General features: G+C 52.8%; 1 protein-coding gene across 1 annotated transcript; it reads right to left on the reverse strand.

Moving 5' to 3' along the window:
* Positions 1-4,560: 4,560 nt before the first annotated feature.
* SFRP1 (secreted frizzled related protein 1) lies at positions 4,561-15,781 on the reverse strand. Its single transcript, XM_062510672.1, has 3 exons — positions 15,247-15,781; positions 10,468-10,545; positions 4,561-4,957 (listed from the first exon to the last, which is right to left on the reverse strand). Exons 1-3 carry the CDS (start codon positions 15,779-15,781, stop codon positions 4,635-4,637), a joined length of 936 nt encoding a protein of 311 aa, XP_062366656.1. The 3' UTR covers positions 4,561-4,634.
* Positions 15,782-26,141: the final 10,360 nt, after the last annotated feature.

A 26,141-nucleotide genomic window follows, 5' to 3' on the forward strand; every position in this document is an offset into this window, starting at 1 on the left:
GCTTTGCTCGGGGTAGCCGTGTGCTGCAGAGCTCCTGGACCCTGTCTGTCAGTCTGTCTGCAGTGAGCAGCTCCCAAGAGCAGAGGAGCCGCCAGCCTGCCCCACTCCCCTTCCAAGGAAGACATTCAAGTGTGGCTTGGACACCTCCAGACTGCCCAAAGGGAACAGCTCATCCAACAGGCTGCACAGTCAGAGGCTCACAGGGGATTACTGGGGAAGAAACAATAACAAAAAATGTCTGTTCCTTTACAAAACAGGGATTTTAAAAGCACTTGCTAAAGACACTGGAAGATGTTTTTCCTCACTAGGTCTGTGGGAGCTCTTTCTCCTTGGCGGTGCCACTGCGGAGCCTGGCTGGGGTGGAAAAAGGAGCCTCAGTGCCAGGAACAGCAGTCTGCAAACACAGCTCTGGCCTTGGGTTGGAGGGTGGCTTTAATTACGTGTGCATGTGCATCCTTTCTAAGGGTCATCCAGCATGATGCAGTGAGAAAGCAGGAGCAGACTCTGAAACACAGGGGAGCATTTTCTCTGCAAGGTTTCTAGTGCTGAGGCAGGGAAAGGAAAGTTTCACTGTGGCTTTGGAGAAGGTTTCAGCTGAGACCTTGCATGCTCACCCTAACAACCCCTCACTGCTGGGCCCATCCATATCCACAGGGAGCTCAGGGGTCCATCCACTGCTTCCCCTGGCACAGTGCAGAGCAGTGACCACGCTCAAGGCAGCTCCATCCGCCCACAAAGGGAAAGAACTTGTTATTTCCATTTTCACTCTGCTATTTTTCAGTTATCTGGGCTACACTCACTGCACGCCTGGGCTGCCCTGGTTATGGAACAGCTGATTAAAGCAGGACCCAGCTCTGGATGGCAGATGTTTGGCCGATGAGCCCAGACCTGCTGCCTGGGAGCCAGCCCCAGCCTGGCAGAGCTGGGGTGCATCACCCCTCACCCTACACAGCATTCAGAGAGCTCCACACCAGGCTGGCGTCCTCTTCTCCAGAACAAATCCTTCCCAGTTGCTCAGCTGCTCTTCCCAGCCTTACATTTCCCAGCGGTGGTCAAAGCAGAACACAGACTGCCAGCAATATAAAAAATTAACTGAGGGATAGAAGATGAATTTTTGCATAGCATGAAAGAAAACTGCATTTAGTTTTTAACTGAACTACAAACTGGAGGCCAGACAGGCGGAACTCAACAGAGGGAAATAAACATTATTGGTAGGATAAACTGAGTCACAAAAGGATGGTATTTTATTTTAGGATTTAAGGTTCGTACTTCAGACAAGCCCAGGCTGTAGCAAGCCTGAGTGCCTCAGAGGTGGCACATCACTGTCCCACAGACACACCACAGTCCTCAGCAGGGCAATACTGAGGGTGTCTCCCAGCACACAGTATGTCTTAGACTGAGCATTTACACATACGCTTGTAACTTAAACCAGAAACTCATTCTAAAAATCAGCATCTGACATTTTAAAATGTAAACTGTATCCGTGAAGTGCACAAACACCCATGTCTCTGTTCTGGGTACACTACACCAGACACGTGGTGCCTGATTTAAGGAGACTCTTGTGCTTTCTCATTTCAGTAAACACCTGTTTGCTCCACATGACTCCACACAAGCATAATCCAGGATTTTGGGTACTTTCTCCATAGTTTACACTTAGCCCATTTCAGGTTTTAGTAGATTTTTCTTGTTGGAGAGCAGTATAGGTAATCTAAAGACAGCAAAGGCATCCACATGCAGCAGTTTGACTCCAAGTCCCACTTTCACATGACCAAAAAATACCTCAGGAGTTGCCATTGACAAGAAGCCAGTAAAGGAATTGATTCTGTCAATTTTCAGCAAACACATTGCCTGGCTTCCTGCATCTCTTCAGACTGACCTGATGCTCTCACTTTGTTGAATGACCACAGATGAACCAGTAGTGAAATGCAGGGACACAAAGTAGAGCCAGATTCAGCCCAGGCCCTGAACTGCCCCAGGTCAGCTCTCAAACTGCCCCAGGCACTGGCTCTGAGCTGGGAAAAGGAGACCCCAAGCAGCAGCTCCACAGCACTGACCTTACCTGGTCTTGTGGTGACAACACTGCTGCAGCCAACATCTCAGACCAAATGCACTGCAGAAAGAACTTGGTGCTTAACCCAGCTCTCAAAGCTTGCCCTGCACTCAGGCCCCATCTGGGGCTGCAGCAGGTTCTCAGCAGTTCCTCACCCAACAGGTGACATCACTTTGATTAAAGCCACCTGTGAGCTGCAGCCAGGGCTGGGGAAGCAGCCAGCGCTTCCCAGGAAGGACATCTGCTCTCCCTGCAACCTGCCACAGGCATGCAGTCATAGAACCATGGAATCAATAAGGTTGGAAAAGGCCTCCAAGATCACTGAGTCCAACCCTTGGCTGAACACCACCACGTCAGCTAAACCATCATGCCACATCTGGTCATTTCTTGAAGCATCCCAGGGATGGTGACTCCACCACTTCCCTGGCCAGCAATGCCCTGGGACCATCACAGCCTCGAGGCCAGGCTCCCCCAGCACACCCGCAGCCAGTCATGCTGCAGCAGCCCCAAAAGGATTAGAAAACAGCATCTCTTCATAAAAGGTTGGGGGAATCGTATTTAGTGGATTAATTTGGCAATTTTAGCAGCAGCATTGTCTCTGCCACAGCCAACCCTCTGCTGTGCTGCACTCAGGAAGGTGAGGCAGCAGGGACAGAGGGTCCCTGCCCTGCCCCAGCGGGGCTTTTAGGGGCACTGTGGGCACTCACAGATAACCAGACTTTCAGCTCATCATGTCCTGACTCCATTCCCCACATTGCTGGATCTGTCAGCCATCTCCATCATTTCACCTCATCAATCTGTGATGTTAAAGCCCATGGTTTATTTATTTCTTTACTTCACTAATAAAGCACATTATCTACAATGATTAATTTTGCAATAAGGAAACAACACTACTACAAATGGTGGTTTAAGACAACCTAGGGGGACTCTACAAAGTTCACATCCTAAATCCATCTCTCTGTTAGCCATGAAACATCATTCCTCAGATTCTTCTACAACCAAGTCTGTGGCTCTGTCCCCATGTGGGGAATAAGCACCACTCCCAAGCTAAGGAATAATGAATTTACCAGTTTTGAGGGGTTTTGGTTCAAACCTCAAAAATGAGGATTTGTCATTTCACTTAGCTGTGATGCAACAGGATTATCTCAGACATCAGGTATTCATTCTCTTAGAGTACCGGTGACGGATGAGAATACTAAATGGAAGGAGGAAGGATAATGAATATGGAGTGGTATGGGTCTATGAAAAAGAGAACTAGTCCAATTAACAGAATAATGAATTTCAGCTTGGTCAATAAATGTAAACATTTGGGTAAGATATTCTTTGTCTTTCATAAACTATTTGAAATCATACAAACATGACATTTTGATTAGAGCAAAAACGACATAATGATAGAGAGCTATTTGTCATAGATCAAACAGACAAAACCCCAGACTGATGGGTCCCACAGCAGAGGGAAAGACAGAGACAACACACTGCCTGCAGTGCTCTGCAGGGACACGTCCTTGGCCTTCTGCACTCTGGTACTTTGCCAGCAGCCTAAAGGAACTATAAAAACATCACTGGTAAAGCAAGGGAGTGACTGACACAAGCTGGAAGAGCTGGCCATGAGCTCCCCCAACAAAGCTCTGGGCAGGCCAGCACTGAAAACCTTTGCTCAGATTTGAAATGGAGTGATAGCTCTGGGCACCACCAGCTCAGGCCACTGTGCATGGGAACTGCCACACCAGGGCAGGGCAGGGGATCTCAGCTGGACACTGCTGCAGACAGGGCCTGCACAAGGCCAAAGGCACAGGTGTAGGCAGAGTCCCCTCTACCCCTGGTCCCCATGCCCAGTGCACTAACACACTGGGACCAGTGTGGAGACGCAAAAGCTATCTGGGTGCAGCACAGCACTGGGCCAAAGGGGCTCAGCTGGCACAGCAGATGCCAAGGCAGGCACCCAGGGAGACACAACAAGAGATGCTGGTGAGAAAGGGCTCCAGCCCATCAAGGCACCACAAGGAACCAGGGTTAAGGCTTAAACTAAGCAGGTTAACACTATAATGGGATATTTTTACAGAGAGGGCTATTAGCTATTAGGAATTCTTATCAGAGGTTGTAACGGGTTCTCCACTACTAATTTATGAACTTTGATCATGAAGATAGGATCTCTGTCTAATCAGCCAGCTCAGGTTCATTCAGAAATTCGGGGCAATCCTGCAGCCATGAAGACGGGAGTGACATGGTCACGAGGGTCCTTTCTGCAAGCATGCAAGCTCTTATTGTCACCTCACACCCCTCTGCTTGCCCTCTTTACCAGACAGCTGCTATTTCAATGGTTGTACACATCTGTACAATAACAGGTTTTTGGACAGTGCAGACAGAAATCGTGTGTGACCTCAGCAACTTTGGGTGCACGTGCATCACACGCCCAGGCCGTGAGGCCAACACCAGCAGCGGGGATGTGGGAGGGCTGAGATCACCGAGGGAGCTCTGAGGAGCAGGATGGAGGAGCAGGAGGGCTTGGCTCCAGCATTGCTGCTGCAGAGCCGCCGTGCCCGAGCGCGCAGGCGCAGCCAGCGGCTCCCCCGCACCCTCCGGGTCACTTGAACACGGATGGAAACGTCGGGCAGTCAGGGGACTTCATCTTCTTCATAAACTTTTTGAACTCTTTGTTCTTCTTGTCCCACTTGTAGATGGCTGTCAACAGGTACTGGGTCTTCACCTGGCGGCCCATGATGAGGAAGTAGTGGCTGAGGTTGTCCAGCTGATGGCAGGGACAGTCTGCCCCGTTTTTTAGGAACAGCACCAGCTTCTTCAGGTTCTTCTTTCGGATGGGCCCCAGCTTCAGCGCCTTCCTCTTCCGTGGAATGATCATCTTGTCCCCATTGTCCTTCTTCACTTCCTTTATGGTCATCTTAAGAGCTGCAAAACAAGACAGGAGAGGAGAAAATCAAAGCTCCTAAGCATCCTTCACCAGCAGCAATGCCCAGTCCCACTGCAGACACGCAGTGCCCTGCTCCACTCCTGCATTCCCTTTCACCCTACTCTGCTCCTGAATCCTCCTGCTCCATGGCATCACCCTGGCCACTATGACACTCATACCCTTGCACCTGAGGTGAAGCTGCACCAAGGTACAACACTGATATCTTTGTTTCCCTTCCTCCAGCAAAGCACCCAGCACTTCCCATTTGTGAGGGGACTTGCTCAGCTGCCAAGCACGAATGTTAGCTGAGTAAATTAGGTGACTTCCCTGCTCTAGAGGCATGGAGAGACTCTTGAAAGGATCATTTAAAAGGTCAATTTGGCTTCTCAAGCATTTGTTTGCAGTCACATCAGCCCTCAGGTGCCTGTGAAACAAGTTTCCAAGCACTGGATGTCTGTGAATCAGAACTGCGGAGACCCTGGCATGAAGTCACATGCCTGCACCTTCCCTGGGAGAAGGGAAGATACAACTTCCACCAAAAATCCTCTCCCCTCTTTAGGTTCAGCATTTTCTTCAGCTAATCGCAAATCCCCCGCCACCCCCACCCAAAAAAACAAAAAAAGCTTTTTGCCATGACCATGAAGAGGAATTTTGCATACATGGGAATGGGGAAAATGATGAAAATGTGTTGTACATTAAAACATAATTTCTGTGCCATTTGGCTCTCCCTCATTTTTGGGGAAAAGAACATATGGCCAAAAATTGCTAACATACTTTCATCATTTGGGAGTTTTACTTCAGAGCTGCAGATAATTGGTGCTCAGAGAGGTGATTTGTTGGCTGCTGTCCCTTCGCATCAGAGTCTCAGGACAGTTGCAGGCAGTCCACAAGAACCTTTAGCTCTGGCAGGGAGACAGGTCCCCACAGCATCATTCACTGAAGTCCTGCTCTGCTGGAACACGTAGCAGTGAACACGTGTTGCTTCCTGGATAGCAGCACTGCTCACTGTTCCAGACACAGATGGCAGCAGGACAGCATGATGACATCCCAAGCAGGCAGCAAAGACTCAGCATCATCCTCATGCTCCCAGCCACTACCCTGGCAACAGGAGCAATGGTGTTTGTCTGCCCTGTGCCAAAAACACCCCCTAGGTTTGCCAAGTGCCCTGTCATGTTACACTGTCATTGTATAAGAAAGTAATTTAGGACTAAGAGAAATTTTCATTCCATCTGTTTTCCAAATTCAGGAGCTAAAGAGACTCCAGCTTTAGGGAGCTAAAGATGCTGAACCAGATCAATTAGCGACAAATTTGGAAAACTAAGTAGTTTTCAAGCAGCTCTAAGCTCCATGACTTCAACTGGGCAGCAGTAGCAGCAACAACCTTCAATTGTCAGTCTCACCTCCTTTCCTTTATTCATGCTGACTGGAGCCCTTGCACTAAGCACAGAGGTGGCCAGGGCAGCAAGGATGGTAAAACACCATTACAACAGCACAGTACGAGACTTGCCAAATGGCTTGTTTGCAAACTGCTTTGCTGAGATCACTGCAAAGTCTGATCCTTTTTGCTACAGGAAGAAGAGGATCTGCCAGCTAGTGGAGGTGCTGATCTACTCCAAGTATCATACACCACTGAAGACAAAGAAGGCATGGTAATGCTGTGCTGAGGGAGCTCACAGCTGCTCCCTTCCCTGCACACAGCAGTTTGTGATCCAGCGATGCAGGTTCATGGGAGCTGCCCAGGGGAACAATAAATCCAGATGTAAACCAAAACCTCATCCAAACGTTGCTTGTGCAGAGCAGCACACAGAGCCAAGATGGGATAATGCCAAGGGTCATGGATGAAGGAGGAGGCTGAGAGGGGTGCAAATAGTTTGTGTCAGGCTCTGTTCTTCCCAGCAGCAATGGCCTCATAACCAGCAAGAGCCTGAAGTGCTGCCCAGGTAAACACAGCCTGGCTCAGGGACCACCAAGCCTCATCTGCCTTTGGTGCTGCAGGCGGAGCATTCACACAAGCACAACGATCTCTGCTCAGCCCTTGTTTCTCCACAGTGACCCGGCTCCCCAAATTCCCCTTGTTCACTTAATTGGGCCACGTTCCCCAAGTCCCAAGCCACATTCCAGGTGAGACTCCCAGGTATGAAAGCTGTGTTCCACAGTGGCAGGCCAGACACGCAGCTTTGGCACGTCCCCTGCACACCAGGAAGGCGGTGACTGAGGAAGCATTCATTCCATCCTGCTCTAAGAGCTCACCACCACGCAGAGGGAGGCAGCCTCCAACTCCTGGCTTTCCTAGAACATGGCATTTGGTGGGTGAACCATGGTGCTGCAGCAGCTCGCCCGGCATCTTCCAGTGCTGGGAACGCTGCAGGCAAAAGGCTCGAGCGGGATGCTTTGAGTCTTGGCTCCAGCAGCCAGCTGAGCTGCCAAAGCAAACAGCTTCCTCACGGGGAACCCTGGCCTCTCCACTCCCCCCACGCTGCACCAAGTCTGTCTCAGCACCAAGTGGGAGAGGGGCCAGAATTGCCTCTGAGATCCCAGGACACGCTTGCTCAGACAGACTAAATCTTCAGCTGTGGCTGCCAGGCAGGAGCTGACCCCAGCAGAGTTATCCACAGCGGGAGCACGTGCCACCTCTCCAGTCCAGCAGCTGCATTGTGACCACAGGCTGCTTCAGCATCAGCCCTGCCACTCTGCATGCCACAGTGGCCCAAGAGGGCTGCAGGATCGACATGCCACCCCCAAGCCCTTCTTACCATTTACCTTCATGGGATACACACGTTCCAGCACAACCTTCCCCAAGGACAGCACTGTACCAGGGCAGTCACCATCTAAGAGCAGAAGCCCCTATGCCCTATTCACAACCCACTACCATGTGCCATCCCTGTTCCTCACTGGCACCTCCACCCCTCTTTTTCAGCACAGGACAGGACACCCTAGGACTAGGATGCTGCTCTCCTGCCTGCACAGGCAGGGGCCCCACTCCAGCACCTCACGTGCAGGAAAGGGAATGTGAGAGAAGGGAAAGCTCCACTGTTCATTCAGCCTCATTTTTCCTTCCTATAGAAATCACTGAGAAGGAAGAAACCTGCCAGAAGACACATTAGGGCTGTAACAGGAGAAGGCTGCAGGCAGGGACCTGTCAGTCACAGAGAAAAAATAAACAGCATGTATTGATTGTTCTGCAGTCCCCAGTGCCACCGAGCCCGTTCAGCAGGATCCCCTCAGACCCCAGAGAAAGGGCAGAAACAATAAATAAAATCACTAAGAGAAACAGAGCGTGGAATGAACTCCTAGAATAAGAAAGAAGCTCTGGCTGCAGCCCAGGGCAGTTGGGAGAGGCAGCTGTGGGGGCACTGGAGGCTGATCTCATGCTTCCTCTTGCATCCATCGCTGCCTTAGCACACCAGCACTACACTAAAACCTACACCACAGTTACCCCACATACCTGATCCACCTCCCTGTGCTGCTCTGTGCTCAGGCCAGGGTTCTGGCACCCCTCACTGACATCCACCCCAAAGCTATCTTACCATCAGAGGAGCAGTCAACCTGCCTCAAAACAGCACCCTAGAGCCCACATTCATCTTTGCTCAAAAAAAAGGCAAACCCAGAGTTCTGCTGGACCACGAGGCTGGCAGTCTCCTGGCACCCCTCTGACCCTCAGCATCTTGTCCAAGATCTCTCCTGCCTTGTCTTTACAGTCTGTGCTCACAGCTCACTGCAGTTCTCTTCCTGCACTGTACTCTAGACCGACACCAGGACTGCTACACAGCCACAGCCATGTCTGTGGTACTCACATCTTTTCTGTAACAAGCTGCTGGGGTATAAGAGAAACCTGCAGTAATGACACAGTGGGAATCAGTGCAAGACCTACCAACAGCTGCCCCATGCAGCACATGCTAGTTTAAACATTTATTGTACATGTCTGGCTTTGACGAGGATCTGTAACCTGTCAGCTGCCAGTGTTTACCTTGGTGGACGTACATGAGAAACCTCAGTCTAAAGGTTTGGAAATTTATAATAGTGCCAGATAAACAGCTTTCCTTGAGAAATCACCCCATGACAGTAACCCCACAAGACTAAACAAAGATCCAAGGGCCATGGACTGTGCTTTGGGAAAACTTCCTGAAGCCAATGCCTCGTCCTCCACTGAGACATCCTTCTCACCCCTACATTGCCTTCCCTCACAGGGCACAGGTAGGACCTGCATTGCATCCTATCCCATCCTCCTGCTCCCCAGCTGGCTACAGATGGGCCAAATCTGCCAAGAAATAATTCCATCCTCTGGACACTGTCACCACCATCTTTCCCAATAACAACTTATAGTGTGGGCAAGTCACTGTCCCAGGCCGCTCTGCCGAGGCAGGGAATTCTTCTGGTTTGGCCTCTGCTCCCTGTTGTGTAACTGTCCCAGAGCACGGGAGGATATTTCGCAGCACAAGTTGATGACAAGGATGTGGTTAAGTTTGTATTTCCCTTCCCAGCACTTGCTCCCCAGCAGGACACGACCTCAGCTCATCCCTTGCACACATTGTCCCCCTTGCAAGGGGATGGGTATCGCAGTGACCCACCTGCACCAGACCCACTGTTGCCACAGGCCAGTGCCCCTCGCTCCTCCTGGGGGATGAAGGGCCCCCAGCCCCTGGACTGGGGCAATGCCTCTGCATCACTGCAAGCCCGGGCAGGGAGCTCCTATCCAAACCAGGTGTGCTGGTCCCAGAGGCCGTTTCTCCCTCCCCACCTCCCCTCCCTGTGCGTGCAGCGAGGCAGGGGCAGCTCTCATTCAGCTTCCATGGTCTGCCCAGAACAGAGCTCTGAGCACCTCCCACTCCCCAGCCAGGCCATGCACTGAATGTCTGCTTCCATTCCCCAGCCAAGCCAGAAGTATGCGCATTCCTGGGAAACTATTACATGGGTGTTTCTGGTGATGCTTTTCCCTGTTAGGAAAAGCCTGCGCTGAACTTAGGACTCCTGGCATACCAAATCTGCAGCAGAGTTGAGAATTCATTTCCAGCAGAAAGGGTAACACACCAGCATGCAGAGCAGGTTTGGGTTTGCTCAAGCATGCTCTGGTACAGGGCACATTCAAGCGCTAATCCCCCAGGAATGCACACCTTGTTCAATATGCCTTTAATAATCTTCTGAAAAAGTTACATACACCAGCAAGGATGTCAAAACCAGTTAATTCCGGGTTTAAACTGAGAAAGCTAATGTATTTCCTTGTGCTAATATTTTTTTTTTAATGAAGTTCAGTTTACCTCTGATTGTCTGACTCACTCACTCATTTAGGACAAAGCGTTCAAGTAGCTCTGCATTTTTTATCAGCACCCACCTCCACATACCCACACTGACATCTAGAGGCACACGTGCCTGGCCTTGGGGACAGATCACAGGACACAGCAGCACCACTGTGGGCAGGGAAACGTGGCAGTCCCAAGCTAGCCCACACAGGAGCCATGTTGTCCCATACCCAACTGGGAAGCCTCCCCTTGCCTAGAGTGCTCCTCCTTACCAAACTCACTGGCACACAGGTGCTCCACAATGGCCTCCGACTTCATCTCGTTGTCACAAGGGGGACACACAGTCGTTCCTGGCAAGAGAAAAGAAGTGAAGACAGATGAGAGGTGGAGAGAAGCCAGCACAAGCAGCACTGCAGAGCCAGACTACCAATGCTGTCAGACCATCACCCTTGAGGGGGATCTATGTCCACGCACCCCACCATGGGTTCCCAGCTCCCCATTCGTGAGGGACAGCACCCTACTGGGTGTAAGGAACCATCCACCAGCTCACAGGGCAGCACTGACCAAAGACAGCCTTCTGCCAGCCCCACTCCAATGCTGTCAGTGGCCCCAAGGCCAGGCACAGGCAGCCGCTAAGAGCAAAAGGACAGCACTGGCAAAGAGGAGTTTTCAGGGTCAGGCACTCAGCTGAGGGGAGGTGCTTGCCAAGGCCCACAGCCTGCTGACAATCCCTCCCCATGGCATGCCAAGGCAGCCACACAATGCCCGAACCCCAGCACAGCAGCAGGATGCTGCCCAAAGACGGCTCAAGTGCCAAGGTGCTAACCTGGTGCCAGGCAAGGTGGTTCAGTACTGGGACAGCCCAGTCCAGCCCAGTGATCCCCTCAATACTGGGGACCATCCCACAGACTGCCCAGTGCAGATGAAGGCCCTCACCACCCTCCCTCCTGTCCCAGAGCAGCTCTGGCTGGGAACGGAGCAGAACAGCTCTTGTGGATGCTGCCACCACCAAGAGTGGTCATTCTCTCTGCTGTTTTGAGCCCAGGGCAGCCTCAAGGCTCCAGCAGAGCAGAACCATCTCTGCTTGTCGGTCACTGGCTGACATCTACCTCCTGGGAAACACCAGCCCTGGGGATTTCACTGCCATCTGTTCTGGGAGGAAAGCTCACTTCACCCAGAGAATAAGAATCTGTTTCCAGGTTCCCATCCACAGTTGGAGAAGACCACCCAGCAGCACAGATGTAGACTTGAGCTACTGGCAGATGAATTTATTGAGCTGGGAGATGCTGCTTATTCCTGGTCCAGCAAGACGGAGGACTCTTCCCACACAAGGGAGTTATTCTCAGGGACAACACTGCAGCAAAACATCTGCCAGTTCCTGCATGTAAACAGAACACTCATGGCCTTCCAGCCCTCAGCCAGGCCAGCAAACCCACAGCATTGCTGGACCAAAAAGGCAGAGAGGTGTCACTGAACGAAGGGTGCAGAGCCAGCACAGCTGGCGAGGGAGGCACAGCCACGACCATAGTGGCATGTCTCCTCAGCCACAGATGCCCCATGGGGATTCAGGCCAGACATTTGTTTTCTGTGGCTTGTTCTTTCCCTCTCGCCACCCTCAAATCTCTTCTGCACCAAATGCTAATTCCTGGGGACGTGCACCATGACTTTATTAATCACTCATGCAGAGCAACTGGCATTCTGCTCACTCCTATGTGCAAGTCACAAGTGAGCCTTCACAGCACCAACATCCAGCTCCACAGCCCCACACTCTCTGGACCTCTGAGAGCTGCCCATCACCTGGGTAAACTCTTCTTCCAGAACACTAACATGTAACAGCCACCATCACCATTCTCACTCAGTGACACAGGTGGAAGCCAGCCTTTGGAGATAGGATGGCATCCCTAACACTTGATTTTTAAAATAAGCAGTCAGAATATTTCTTTCCAGGCTGCACATCTAATGAGCTCATTACAAGGGAGAGAGGATCCTCATAGGAAGGTGACACATCTCCTCCATCTGCTGCACAGCCAGGAGTTCATCACTGTGCTGGGGACCATCATCAGGAACAAGCTATGCCAAGCACTTCAACCTGCCTCAGCAGCCAAAGTGCACATGAGGAGCCTGGCCAAGCCTACACCAGCCAGCCAAACATGAAAGCCACCACTGCATCCACTCTCTGAGCTTTTCAGGCAACCAATTAAAATAGAAAAAAAAAGAAAAAAGTAAACAAAAATGGAAAATAAGACTCATTGTTTCCTGGTGCAAACACAGACTTTGTTCTAGCTATGCTCCATCAGCCCCTGAAGAGCCTGTAACACACCCAAGGTGTCAGAGACCCCTGCCTTGCTGCACCAGGGCCCAGAGCAAGCAGCCATTCTGTGGGCTGGACCTGGGTAGCCCCTTCCACAGCCAGCAGCTTCACTTGTGCACAATCCCCCTGCCCTAACTTGATCAGGTTGCTCAGAGTCCCACAAAACCTGACCATGAATGTTTGCAAGGACGGGGCATCCACCATGTTTCTAGGTGATCTGTGCCAGTGTTTTACAACCCTCACTGCAAAAAACTTCCTCCTTCCATCCAATCTAAATCAACCCACTCTCCAGCCCTGCCTCCTGCAGCCCTTTCACACAGGATTGAAGGACTGAAGGAGACACTGTCCCCTGTCAATGGGAAGGAAAATTGTCCCCTGCCCTGGGTCACCAAATCACTACTACAGTCAGGAACACAAATACTGGGGGCCTGGCCAGCTCCGGCACAGCTCTGTGCTCCAGGATAACTGCTGCTCTGTGGAGCCACAGCTACCCCAAAACTGCAAGCCCTCCCATCCCTCCTGAGGCACTACAGCAGACATCTCTAGCCCACCCTTGGGGCCCACTGCAGGTTGGCTGGGGCCCATCTGCTGCAGCTCACGGCTCAGCTCCAAGCACAGTCTCAGCCTGCCTCCAGCTCACTTGTTCCCTGCTGACCATTTTCCAATGCCTGGCTGTAGAGCCAGCTTACTCCAGGGGCAAGAGAAGGAATGTGTAATGCTGTATTAATCTGCAACTCCCCTGATGCATCCTGTGGGCCTGCAGGCTTTACTGCCTGTGCTTAAGGAGAAAGGAATTCAGCAGGTCAGCTCTTTGAGAGGCAGAAACAAATTCCAATTTCAAGGTGTTAATGGGAAAAAATACTGAAAGAGTTTGTTCTTACTAGTACCAAGAGAAAAGGGGGGACAGTACTTGCTTCTGACCCTCTTTGAATCAACAGGAAACACCCCTACGCCCAAGAGCAAAGGGGCTCCAGGACTTGGTGCTGACAGAAAACACAGACAAACCATGGACAGGGTGCACATAGCAGAACCCAGGCAGACAAAAGCACCCAGCCAAGCACAGGGGCATGGACTGAGCTGCAGCTTGCCTAGGATAACTCGACATCTGCAGGAGGTGGCAGCACCACAGCTGAAGCAATGGATGCCTCACGGGTCATTAACAGATCCTCTGTCACACGAAGGAGATGCAGTAGTGCTGCATCACATCACAGCAGTGGTTGCAATTAACTTGGGAATTTCCTTTTTTCACTCCAAACTGTTCAAGGCACCGCAAGAAAGCAGTAGCATCCCATCCCAGTGCTGCCTTCAAGACAGGTCTGAAAGGTGAAGAAAAAGTCATTAAACTACTCAAAGGAAAGCCTGGCAGATGCTGCTCATTTACAAGATTGTTCCCAGTCTTGGCTCATTAATGTCTGTAAAATCAATGACCTGCACACAGCTCAGACTCTATTTCAGACCCTGGAAGGGGCAGTTCAGACCCAGCTGTCCCAGGAGTATGCTTGGCTGCAAATCCCTGGGGAAATAAAAGCAACCTTTGTACCTGTAACACAGAACATGGCTGCAGCCTTGACCAAGGGTCCAGGTTCATGTAAGACCTATTGATTTAGGGAATTCCTAGAAAACAACAAGGTTTCTCCAGCAGTCACATCAGTAAGCGCAAGCCATGCCAAGGAAGTCAGTATGGCTGTGCTGCCACCACTGTGGGGAGAGGCTGGGTCCCTGGCAATGAGACCAGCCTGAGCTCAGCCCCCCAACCCCCTGCACCAGCACAAGCTTCACATGCCACCTGCCCCTGGATGCCACTGCCGAGACGTGACACGGGCTCCTGTGTACAGCTCCTCTGGGTACTGAGCCTGGCTGCCCCCTGTGCCTGCCGTGCCACAGTCACGGTGCCACTGCCCTGCCCTGCCCTCGCACAGCTCCACAGACACCTCAGGGCGTGCCCCCCGCTGCAGGATCACACCTGGCCTGTATCACAGGGGCTCTCTGAAGTCCTTTCAAGATGGGTAGGATGACACTGCACAGTCCCTGTCAGCCGGGTTACTTCTCCCAGTCGAGCACCACGTCCAGCATTTGTCTGTACAGGTAACTGCAAAGAGCAGATGTCCCTGCAGATGACCTCTGACAGGGCGCAGAAGCCACAGAAACCACTCAGCCCTCCCTGCCTCCTGAGGCACGATGCCCCCATGGAATCAGGAGTGACAATTCCTTTCAATGAGGCTCTGCTGCCAAAAAGCACCACGCTCTCCTAGAGCCCTCTGCCATCTCCCTCTACAAACATTCCTCCTGCCTGCCTTCCACAGTGCTCCAATAGCAAACACCGAAGTGACACCAGGATATTTATTTATTTTCAAGTTTCCAGCAACAAGCCAGACTCACAGCAACTTGAACATGCCAGTCTCGCACCACAGAAACCTGCTGCACGCAATGGAAACAAACACGAACCACGCTCACTTTCCCTAGTTGCTTTTGGGCAGGTTTCCTGCTTCCTCTCCAGCCCCCAGCCTGTCCCAAGGCTCTGGGACAGGGATGAGGAGATGGCAGGGCATCCCACCTTCCTTGGGACAGGAGGGTACAGACAGTGCTCAGAACCTAGAGGAGAGCTGCTGCTAAGAGTTCAGGTGAGCCTCCCACCACCAGAGCCCTTTCAGTCCCATGTGGCCCCTCCTGAGCTAACAAGTGCCCTGTCAGCTCAGAAAGGAGTGCCAGGAGCAAGGCTGCAGCACGAGCCATGCCTTACCTTTGGGCCTGGAGACCTCGGTGGCATTGGGAGCCGTCATAGCAATGCAGACGTCATCCTGGGGAAACTGGTCACACTTGAGCATCTCTGGCCAGAAGAAGCCAAAGAACTGCATGACAGGCTCACAGGAGTCACGCACGGCCTCACAGAGCCAGCGGCAGGGGTAGACCGGCCGGTCCAGGCAGACGGGGGCAAAGAGGGAGCACAGGAAGACCTGGGTGCCCATATGGCAATTCTTGTTGAGCAGTGGCACCCAGCTGCTTGCCTGGTGCTTCACCTCGGCCATGGTCTCGTGGTCCAGCAGGTTGGGCAGCACCATCTTGTCGTAGCCCACGCTGTGGCAGAGCCGCAGGTCGGCGGGGATGGCCACACACTGGTGGGGCTTGGCGTAGAAGCGCCCGCCAGGGTAAGGGCCCAGGTCTGACTGGTAGCTGACATAGTCGTACTCGCTGGCCACGCCGCAGGCCAGCAGACCGGCGGCCACCGACACCAGCGCCCGTAGGGCGGCCCCACCGGGCCCCCCCGCGCTGCCCATCGCCGCGACCCGCCGACTGCGGCCCCGACAGCAGCGGACGCCGCTCCCCGCCGGGCGCCCCGGGGGACCCTCCTCGCAGCCCCGCCGAGGGCCCTCCGCTGCCCTTACCCACTCCCCTCGCTCGCCGCCCGCAGAACCCCGCCGGAGACTCCGCTCCGCTGCCCTGCCTGCCCGCCCTCCCTCTCCCTGCCTCCGCCACCCCCGGCCCCGGCCCCGGCCCCGGCCCCGCTCTGGCCGCGCTCCGGCCGCGCCGTGGGTTTGTGAGCCCGCGGCAGCCAATCACCGCAGCGCCGCCCGCCGCGCGCTCGCCCGCCGCTGTCAATCAGCGGCCGCAGGAACCAATCCCGCTCCGCCCCGCCCAGCCCGGCCCGGCCCCGACGGCCCGGCCCGGCCCCACAGCACAGCCCGGCCCGGCCCCGACGGCCCCACAGCACAGCCCGGCCCCACAGCACAGCCCGGCCCGGCCCCGACGGCCCCACAGCACAGCCCGGCCCCACAGCACAGCCCGGCCTGGCCCCGACGGCCCCACAGCACAGCCCGGCCCGGCCCCACAGCACAGCCCGGCCCGGCCCCGACGGCCCCACAGCACAGCCCGGCCCGGCCCCACAGCACAGCCCGGCCCCACAGCACGGCCCGGCCCCACAGCACGGCCCGGCCCCACAGCACGGCCCGGCCCGGCCCCACAGCACGGCCCGGCCCGGCCCCGACGGCCCCACAGCACAGCCCGGCCCCACAGCACAGCCCGGCCTGGCCCCGACGGCCCCACAGCACAGCCCGGCCCGGCCCCACAGCACAGCCCGGCCCGGCCCCGACGGCCCCACAGCACAGCCCGGCCCGGCCCCACAGCACAGCCCGGCCCCACAGCACAGCCCGGCCCGGCCCGGCCCCACAGCACGGCCCGGCCCCACAGCCCGGCCCGGCCCCACAGCACGGCCCGGCCCCACAGCACGGCCCGGCCCCACAGCACGGCCCGGCCCGGCCCCACAGCACAGCCCGGCCCGGCCCCGACGGCCCCACAGCACAGCCCGGCCCCACAGCACAGCCCGGCCTGGCCCCGACGGCCCCACAGCACAGCCCGGCCCCACAGCACGGCCCGGCCCGGCGCCACCCGCAGCGGCTGAGGGCCCGCAGGGCCCGGCCCGACGGAGTGCGGCCGGGATGCTCGGGGATCCCGAGAGACGCCCCCGGGCCGGGGCGAGGGAGCTCCCCCGCAGCACCGCTCGGATGCAGCCCCGATGGGCGGCCCGAGCACCCGGAGCCGTTCCCGGTCTCTGAAGCTGGGGCGGCTCTGCGGGGTCCCAGTGCTCCTGAGCTGCTATTCCAAGGTTGCAGATACTTTTGTGAACCTGGACTGGACTGTGCAGAACTCATTTCTCATATGACAAATTCCAACAGAAACTATGATATTGAAAGAAAAAAAATAAAAACGACAACAACAACCAAACAAAAAAGAAAACGAGAGAGAAAGGGGGGTCTGTTCTGTAAAGTGGTGTTGTATCTGGGTACCCTGAGGAGCAGGAGTTGCGTTCCCTGCTCCTCCACCAGCCCCAAGCCCTTACCTTGCTGTGCCCCTCAGCGCTTGCAAACCCGCCCTGCCCTGCAGTCGGGAGCTGCGTCCGTGCAGGACGGAGGCCGTGGGGCTGCCCAGGTGCCAGCACAGGTGTGCGGCAGAGCAGGGTGCCCCTTGGAGCACGCCAGACAGGAGAAGTGGGTTCGGTCCTTCTGCACAACATCTGGCCATTGAGCAGCTCTGCCCCTGTGCGCCCACAGGTCCCTATCCGCCCCCTCTCCTCAGCTCCCTCCTCTGGAATCGCCAAAGCTCTCCTTCCTGCTGCTGCCTTCGGCTCGAACAGCTTGCACTACTTAAAACAGGAACTACACCTCATTGCGAGGTAAAAGGAAGAGGCTCTGTGGCACGGGAGCCTGGAAGAACCACTTCCACCTGAGGGCTAGCAGAAGAGAGCAGCCAGTTAGCACCACAAATGAAGTGAAGAATTTAGCGGTAAACGAGGGACCCGGGGAATGAAAGAGGTGGTTGGATGGAGCAGGCCCTCTCCTGCTACTTGGGCTCAGGAAATGGTGGCAAAGCGCTGATCACTGTTTCTACCAAGAAACAGCTGCAAAATGGACTTCTCATTCCTTGAGAAATTCTGAAATCTGCTTTTACCAAAACTAGTTTAGAAACACTGAAACATTTCATATTGAGAATTAGAAAATAATTCTGTGTCCCAGGAAAACAGGTGTGAAGTGGAACAGGGCACTAATCCAAATATTTATTCATGCATCCTGATCTGCACCCAGGTGTTACATCCATGGGCACAAGTCTCTGGTTGGGAACCAAACTGAGCCAGTGCCTCTCCATTTTCCATAGCAAGATCACAGGAAAGTCTCAGAGCCTCTCTATTTGCAGAGCAGCAATGGGTGTGTTTGACTTTGGCAGCGCTATGATCCTTCCGTTCCAGGCTGAGGCATGCAATAGGAATATCACAGGTAGGCAGTCAAGGTGAGGACTTGGGAAACTCTTGCTCAACAGTTGGAGAGCTCTCCAAAGGCAACAGCAGGAACACTGCAACAAAACTACAGTCAGGGTTCCAGTTATCTGCAGGTCAAATACCACATGGCACCAGGTCAATGTCCTGTCATGGTCACCCCAGGGATGTGTGCCCTGGAGCATCCCACACTGATTCGGGGTTTTACTGCAGCCCTGACACACTGAACAGTAGCTGCTGAGCCTGCCACAGTTCACGGCTCTTGATCCAAGCAGAAAGCTACAGTTCAGCATGCCTTGGCTGCTAAATCTGTCCACATGCATAACGTGAACAATTCCTGAACTTGGCCCAGGGAAGGTTTTTGCTGGTTCCCTTCTCTCTTATGTGGCTGATATCCACATTCATGACAACAGCGCCTGAATGGGGAATCAAGAGTAAATTTTAAACTGAAATACAATTGACCAGCAAATACAATTGCTGGCAAACCATTTTTTATTTAAAAAATATAAGAAACCAAGGAGGAGGAAAAAACCTAAACCAAATGAAAATGCCAACTCTGGTCTAGGCCACTAAATTGCTTAATACACAATACCAGATCTCTCAGAAAGCAGCTGCCCAAGAAGGGCTGTTCTTCCAGCAGACCTCTTCCAGACTGCACACAAACTTTTCTGAGTGAAGCCTGTGCGGCCATATCCCTTTGCAATTATGTAGTCCACTGGTTCTTAGATCTCTGCCTTGTCTCTAATGTCATAGCCATTTATTGCTGCCTTTCCCACAGGGGCTAACATTTTCTTATTGAATAATGAGACGCTTTGCACCACACACCATTCTGGCTGTCCCGAGACCTCTCGTGCCCTGTGAAAAGCCCAGTCCAATTAACCGTGCCTATTCCTGGCTCCATTGTTCATCCCAGCAGCCTGCAGGACCAGGCATTCTGCCCTCATCTGCAGCTCAGCATCCCGCCCTGCTCCATGTCCCCCTGCAGTGGGTGCTTGGTGGTGACAGGGCAGGTGGCAGGTGACATGTCCCCATGCTGCTGGCAGGGGTGCTCTCCCACCTGTCCCATCCTCTCTGCCCACACTGGGCACACTCTGCCCTGGCCACCTGGTGCTGGAATGCGCCTTTCCCTGCATGCTGCCCTGGGGAATCAGGCAGGCATGGGATAATAGAATATATTAGCCCTGAGTCCATTCAGGCCCTGGCTCTTTATGAACAAAGCCTGCTAACTGAGCTGATTTTTGCCAAATGACTGGCTTTAGTGCATGAGCAGCAAAGTGGAGCCCCCAAACACTCCCATGCAACAAGCACTATTGCCCAGCTCTCATTGTTTTACTCCTGCACTTGAGGGCATGGAGGAGTCATGGCCTTGCCTGTCCTGGCATTTCTTCTCCAGTTTCCCACCACTGCTTTAGCCCCATCTCAGCCCCAGTAGAGGCAGCAGTGACAGGGGAGATGAGAACAACTGGCTGTGGATCCCCGCAGTCCCTGTCCCAGGGCTCACACTGTCCCTTGGTGTCCATGCCCCCTCTCTTGGGCAGATGGGATGCACCAGCAGAGGCAGCCCACCTACCATGTCCCTACATGGAGAGCCCACTGTGCCACCCCTGCAGCAGAACAGCTCCTGGACACCCCCAGGGAGTATTTTTTTTAGCTAAGAACCCCTCAGCTCACCAAAAGCTGATAGCCCCTGCCAGGGTCATTCCCTGAGGAAGATGTTGGTTTTGCCCTGTTTGTTTTCTGTTTTTCTCTGGAGATTGCTCCAAGACTACAGTAACACTGATGCAGCCAGGAAAACTCCTTTGCCCCATGATAAGGGAATGTGCACAGGGAGGTTTTGCAGCTGTGGGGACCCGGTCTGATGCCTCAGCCTGGTGCCCAGTGCCCCTGGGGCTGCAGGAGACACCTTCACCTAAAGCTGCCCAGCAGCAGGGCCAGGATCAAGGCATGCAGCAATTCCAGCCAATGTCTCCTGTTTGTGTGAAATTAGCACCAATAAATGCTATAACTATACACAGCCAACAACAGGTTTACTAGCTAACATATAAAGGACTACAAGAGCTAATGCCTTCAGCACTGCTGAAACTCTTGACCGTCTGCCCCTAGTCCCAGGAGGGAACTGATGGCAAATGTTTACAGGGGCTTATAAATATTTATCCTGTAATAACTTGCTGCATTACAGCACATTCTTCTCTACAAGGCTCAGCTTTACCCTGGACCAGGTGCAGGCTGCTGAGAGGGTCTGTGGCATATATAAAGTTTGCCTGAATAACATACAGCAAGTGCTGGTGTTCAATAAAACAGCAGCAGCCAAGCTGCACGCGTGAAAGGAACTGCAAGTCATTTCTTACCCAACAAAAGAAAAATGTGGCTGGGGAGTACAGGTGTGCAGGCATGTTAGTGTGGGTGCACACTCCTGCGTTGCCAGAGTAACCTGGGGAAGTGCTGCAAGTGACTGGGGATGTATAAATCACACTGCTGATGTCATGGAAGTCTTGGCCCAAGAGTGGCCCTGTGCTGCCTGAGAGCATGGGGACCCTTGGCTGCTTTTGTGAGGACCCCAAAGGAAGGGAGCAGGAGACTAGCCCACCATGAGGAAACATCTCCTCATGCTTCTTGCTCTTCAGCAATCCTGTCTACTCTCTTCCCTCTAAAATTTTTTGAAGCATCTGTCCACTTATTTATTTATCCTTCTCATGATGAATGATTTGCAGGAGCATAAGATGCCTGTGGTTTGGAAACCATGCGATAATCTCCAACACGGACCAGAGATGGAGTTCAGAAGTACTTTCTAACAGGAGTAAATAAGCAGATTGGAAAGGCTCCATTGTGTATATTCTAGGTTGCTATTTTCTTAACCCTGTCTCATTAAGATGGATGGAGTTTCTGCTTATTAGTAATTTGGCAAGTTCCTCTTTGTGTACACTCTGCACTTCTCACTAATGACGCTGTGCTTCAGTGATTAACAAAAGAGACTTCCAGCCTAGTCAGTGAAAACACAGCCACCACTTGGGGCACTGGGACGGAAACCCAATGTTCTGGAGATGCCCTCTGTGGAAGACAAGGAACTGCAGGGAACCCAGAAAAGGAGAAGCTGCTGGTGATAAAACCTTTCCTGACGCCCAAATAATTTTGACCTGAGGACACTGGTTCTTTGATTTAAATGCATAATTGCAGAGCTGACAGAGCCTGTAACAAAGTGATTCAGAGCCCTTCCTCTGCTGTTCTTAAGACACATCCGATGGAGAGGAAGCTGGCACTGCTACTTCCTAGATTTACAGCTGGCCATTAAAGTATGTTTACAAGTCTTTAGTACAGTGTACACATCTAGTAAATCATTGACTGAACAAATAGCTCCTCCTGTCATGCTCCCTCTCTCAACTTTTCCTACTACTCTGGTGCCCAGCCCGGAGCCCGTGTCTAGTGGTGGTGGCCAGCTGATGGCAGGGGTGCATGCAGTACCCAAGCAGGCAGACATGTGTACCCACACCTGCACATATAGACTGGGTTGTCACCGATGCAGCTGGATACACACCTACACAAAAATCCCCATGCAGATCCTCAGCATGAGGGTCAGCTGATCTGGCCTTACCTACATACAGTGGCAGGTATTCTTGCTAGCCTTCTTGCCAGCATGTATTCAGATCTCTTCGTGCTCTTGGTCACATTGCTCTTGAACCTGGCCAGACCAATCACTTGCACAGGGCAGAGTCCCAAGTGCATACACAATGAACCAGAGGCAGCTGTTCCTTCCTGGGACACTCATGAGAGAAGGGAAGGAAACCAGGGGCCTTTGCCAACCTGCCAGCTGCCCTCCAGTGGGCCAGCTGGCTGGCATGGGCCACGTGCCATGTGAGCACGTGCATGGCCCACAGGCAGCTCCTCTCCAGTGAGAGATCAGTGCTGATCAGAGCCCTGGCTACCTCCGGGCTGGGTCCCCCCAGAACCAAGGGCTCTCACCAAGGAAGGAAAGCCAGGGCTGGCAGAGCTTGGGTTTGCTGCACAGATAGAGTGGAAGAAAAGCAGGATGGAAACAGGGCACAGCCCCAAGTACATGGGAAGCAACATCCCTTTTCCCTGGAACCAGGAAGCATTGCACACAGCCCACACAGCGCACTGCACTGGAGCTTTCCTTGCAGCAGGAAAAATATGCGGGGTTTGGTGTTTTACTGAGCATGGCAGTGGCTGGGGCTGAGGAGCAGCAGGAGCTGCTGGCCCCCACCATGGCTCATTGTGCCATGCACAATAAGCATCTGGCCAGCTGTGCAGTCATCTGTGGCCAGACCGTCACTCTTGTGGCCACAGAGCTGGGCAAAGGCCAAAGGGTAAAGGGCAAACTATGGGAGCAGAAACAAAGCTAGGTCAGCTCTTTCATGCAAACCTTTTCAGGAGCTTTTGGTGGCAGGATGAGCAGCCACAGGAGTGCAGGACTCGCTGCCTGTGTGTGAATTGCCATTGGGACACACAGGCTGCCAGGTCCTATGCAGTCACTTGGCAGCCATTGAAAAGGTGCAGGATCCTGGAGGTTTAATTAGAAGGGCCCCACAAGGATCATCAAAGTCCAACTCCTGGCCCTGCTCACATGCCTGAGGATCCCACCCTGTGCCTGAGAGCGTTGTTCAAACGCTTGAGCTCTGGCAGGCTTGGGGCAGTGACCACTGCTATGGGGAGCCTGTTCAGTGACTGGCCACCCTCTGGGGGAAGAACTTGCCTCACTTCTCATTGTCACTCCCTCACCAGCAGGTACAGCATCCACCTGTGCTCAAATCCTACTGCAGTATCCTCAAAGTTAAGGTTTCATTTAAGCACTTTTCTGAATAAAAACTTGTTAAGAGAAATTCCTGCAAGGCAAGGCCAGTCCTACTCTCCCTCCTCTTTTTAACAGTGAGAAAGTGGGGTGGCTTTGCCCCATGGCAGCTTTGCCTTGGGATGGAGAGAGAGGAGCCTGGGTGCTTTCCTTCCATCCTCACATCCAGCTTGTGCCAGTGCTGGCTTCTGAGGTATACTGCAAGATGTTGACTTAAGACTGATTCTCTGGGGCACAACACGCTGCCTCTCAGTTCCAGTGTTTTAATGGACTGGTAGGGTCTGGGAAGGAGGAGAGGGAAACAGAATTTTCCTTTCCCCATAAATAATTTTATGAAAGATTTCAAAAGAGATTTAAAGAAGAATCTCTTCCCTCCCTTCCCCCTTTCTCAAACATACTGTGCATTTTAAATGATTTGTGGAAGGGAATTAATTAGCACAGGCAGCAGAGCCCAAAGCTCTGCAGCAGTCCAGCTTCTGCACAATGGAGATCCAACGCTTTCTCCCCTGCCTGGGAAACACATGCCCAAAATCCAAGCACATATATTTTTTCTAACCTAATTCATTTTGTAGATTGATGGAGAAAATCCATAGCAAATATTTATGACTTTGCAATAAATAACCCTCACAGAAGTTACAAAAGAGTTCTGGCGAGTCTCAAGGTAACTTTCAGCGAATTCCAGGGGTCAGGGCAGACTGGGATACTGAGCCCATAGTGCTCGAGCCTTTGGCTCATCTGTTTTGAATTATTGGCATTACTCAGTGTAGCATTGCTCTCAATGGAGTAGCTGTGCTGTGATTCCATGCCATATTTTATTTCTATGGCAGGAGAGAAGCTTCAATAACTATTAGTTGTACTCTGCTGTAGCCCACAAGAAAAGCCAGGCCCCGGCAGGGAGGGGCTGGTCCTGCTGGTGTTTGCAGGCTGCCCAAGGAAGGTGTCTGCGCCCGAGTGCCTGGGACAGCCCTCAGCACCAGAAATGGTGCTTTTTCCTGCCCGTTGTCACGGACTGCTGAGGCTTTGGTGCTGCTGAAGAGGTGGTAGTGTCCCGGGGCTGTGCTGAAGGCAGCTGACGATGCTGGAGCCACTGAGGGGTGGTGGGTGCTGCTGGGGGCTGCAGCCCAGGAGCCACAGCTGGGGCGAGAACGGGCGAGCTCTCCCCGCTCCATCTTCGCTAGCTCTTAACCACTTCACGTGGAAGGAGAAGCTGCTAGCAGCATCACGCTGCTCTCCCGGGCATGGGCTCCTTTCAGGCCTTCCAGAAAACAGGGTCAGACGTGTCTTCTGACCTGTGACCTGTTGCTTCCCTCCTCGCTGTAATTATCTAATACAGCGCTCTCCCTGCCAAGTACAATGAAACAATTTGTCACTTCAATTGTCTGTCAGTCAACACTGGGGCCTTTTCAACAGGCCAACACATGTTTTTTGAGAGCTTGTCAGCAAGGGCTGTCTGGCCAGGCACATAACCATGGAAAATGGAACCTTTGTTAATTCTGGTTCTTAGAAAAGTAAATCCATTCACTTGTTTTTTTTCAGGCCTTCAGTTTGGAATTTGCACAAGAAGCTGAATTGCTCCTGATCCCTAAATGATTGGTCAGAGGATTTGCATGAGGAAGCAGAAATTAATTATTCTTTTCTTTTCTTTTTATTTTCTGTAATTGTGTGTTTAGAAATGAGATTACATTCTACAGCAGCACGAGGGGCTGAGGGAGGAATTGCTTTGCATTTGTTTAGCTCCTTAGAGTTAAGATCACCTAATCGTTTCAAGCATTTCCTAAGATTCCCTCTCTCTTTTTCTGCTTTAATGACCAAACAAAGATTGTGTTACTTCCCGGGGAACTTTTCTGGCAGCTGAGCTCAGCAGTGGGAGCCAGGGGCTTATCCCTCTGCTGAAATAGTCTTAGAATTACACAATCACTAAGGTTGGAAAAGACCTCTAGGATCACCGAGTCGAGCCATTAACCAACTCAGTGCTGCCAAGGTCTTCTTGCTGCTTTTGGCTTGCAGGGCACAAAATGCATTGCAGAGCCCACGGGCTTGTGATGGCTCCTTGAGCTGAAGGAAGAGTGTCAGGGTTCCAGACAGCCCAGGAGCAAGTTGCTGGTTGCCTGATCCTCACAAGCCGGGGTGCCTGTGCACTGCAGGGTGCTGGGAACATCCCACTGGAGTCACCTGAGCTGTCAGGACACAGACCTGCCAGTTCCAAGCCCTGCAGTCATGCTCCTGTTCAGACAGTAAAACTGATAACTTTGTTGATAGCACAAACTGGTAGAGAAAAAAAAAAACCCTTCATTTTTTTGGTGCTACTTAGAGCTTCCATTTGTTTTTTGCTTGTTTTTTTGAAAGCAGCACCCTTTGAAATTGTCACTGTTGATACACATATTAAATCCTATTCCTGAATATTTAATACGAGATCTCCATATATCATGGAATATATTATTTAGAGCATTACAGAAATGCTGGATGGCCCCTACTCAGTTTCAATCTCCAGATCTGGCTTTCCAGAATACCCCTGTTCCGACCTAACTTAAACAATAATGAAACCAGCTAAAGGTTAGGAAGACACCATCCATCTGGTACAGTATTTTAAGCAAAATATTTCTGAGCGTAGCCTGGCAACAATCCCTCCCTCACAAGCCACAGGAGGGCCCAGGGATGCCTCCAGTGCCACTGCAGTCTCAGAACCCGGGCTCATAGGGAGCACTGCATCATCACTTGGACACTGACCCAGCAAAGACTGAGCATGACCCAAGACAGCTTCTCAAAGGAGTTCATTCCCCCTTGGCATGCCTGGGAAATCCTCTCATGTTTATCATCTCTGGCTGATTGAGGGGGAGCAGCTGCAGCAGCAAATAATGAAATTCAAGTTCCAAACGCTTTCATCTCTTTGCTTTTCACTGCCCAAGTAATGGGTTTTATCGTTTAAATAAGCAGGCCTCTGAGTGGCATCCCAGCAGAGCCTGCTCAGCCGGCACAGAGCGGGATACAGGGACAGAACACAGGGACAGAACACAGGGACAGCAGGGACAGAACACAGGGACACTGTCAGGGACAGAACACAGGGACA

This window comes from Cinclus cinclus, chromosome 29, assembly GCF_963662255.1.
Source record: "Cinclus cinclus chromosome 29, bCinCin1.1, whole genome shotgun sequence".
NCBI classification, from domain to species: Eukaryota; Metazoa; Chordata; class Aves; order Passeriformes; family Cinclidae; genus Cinclus; species Cinclus cinclus.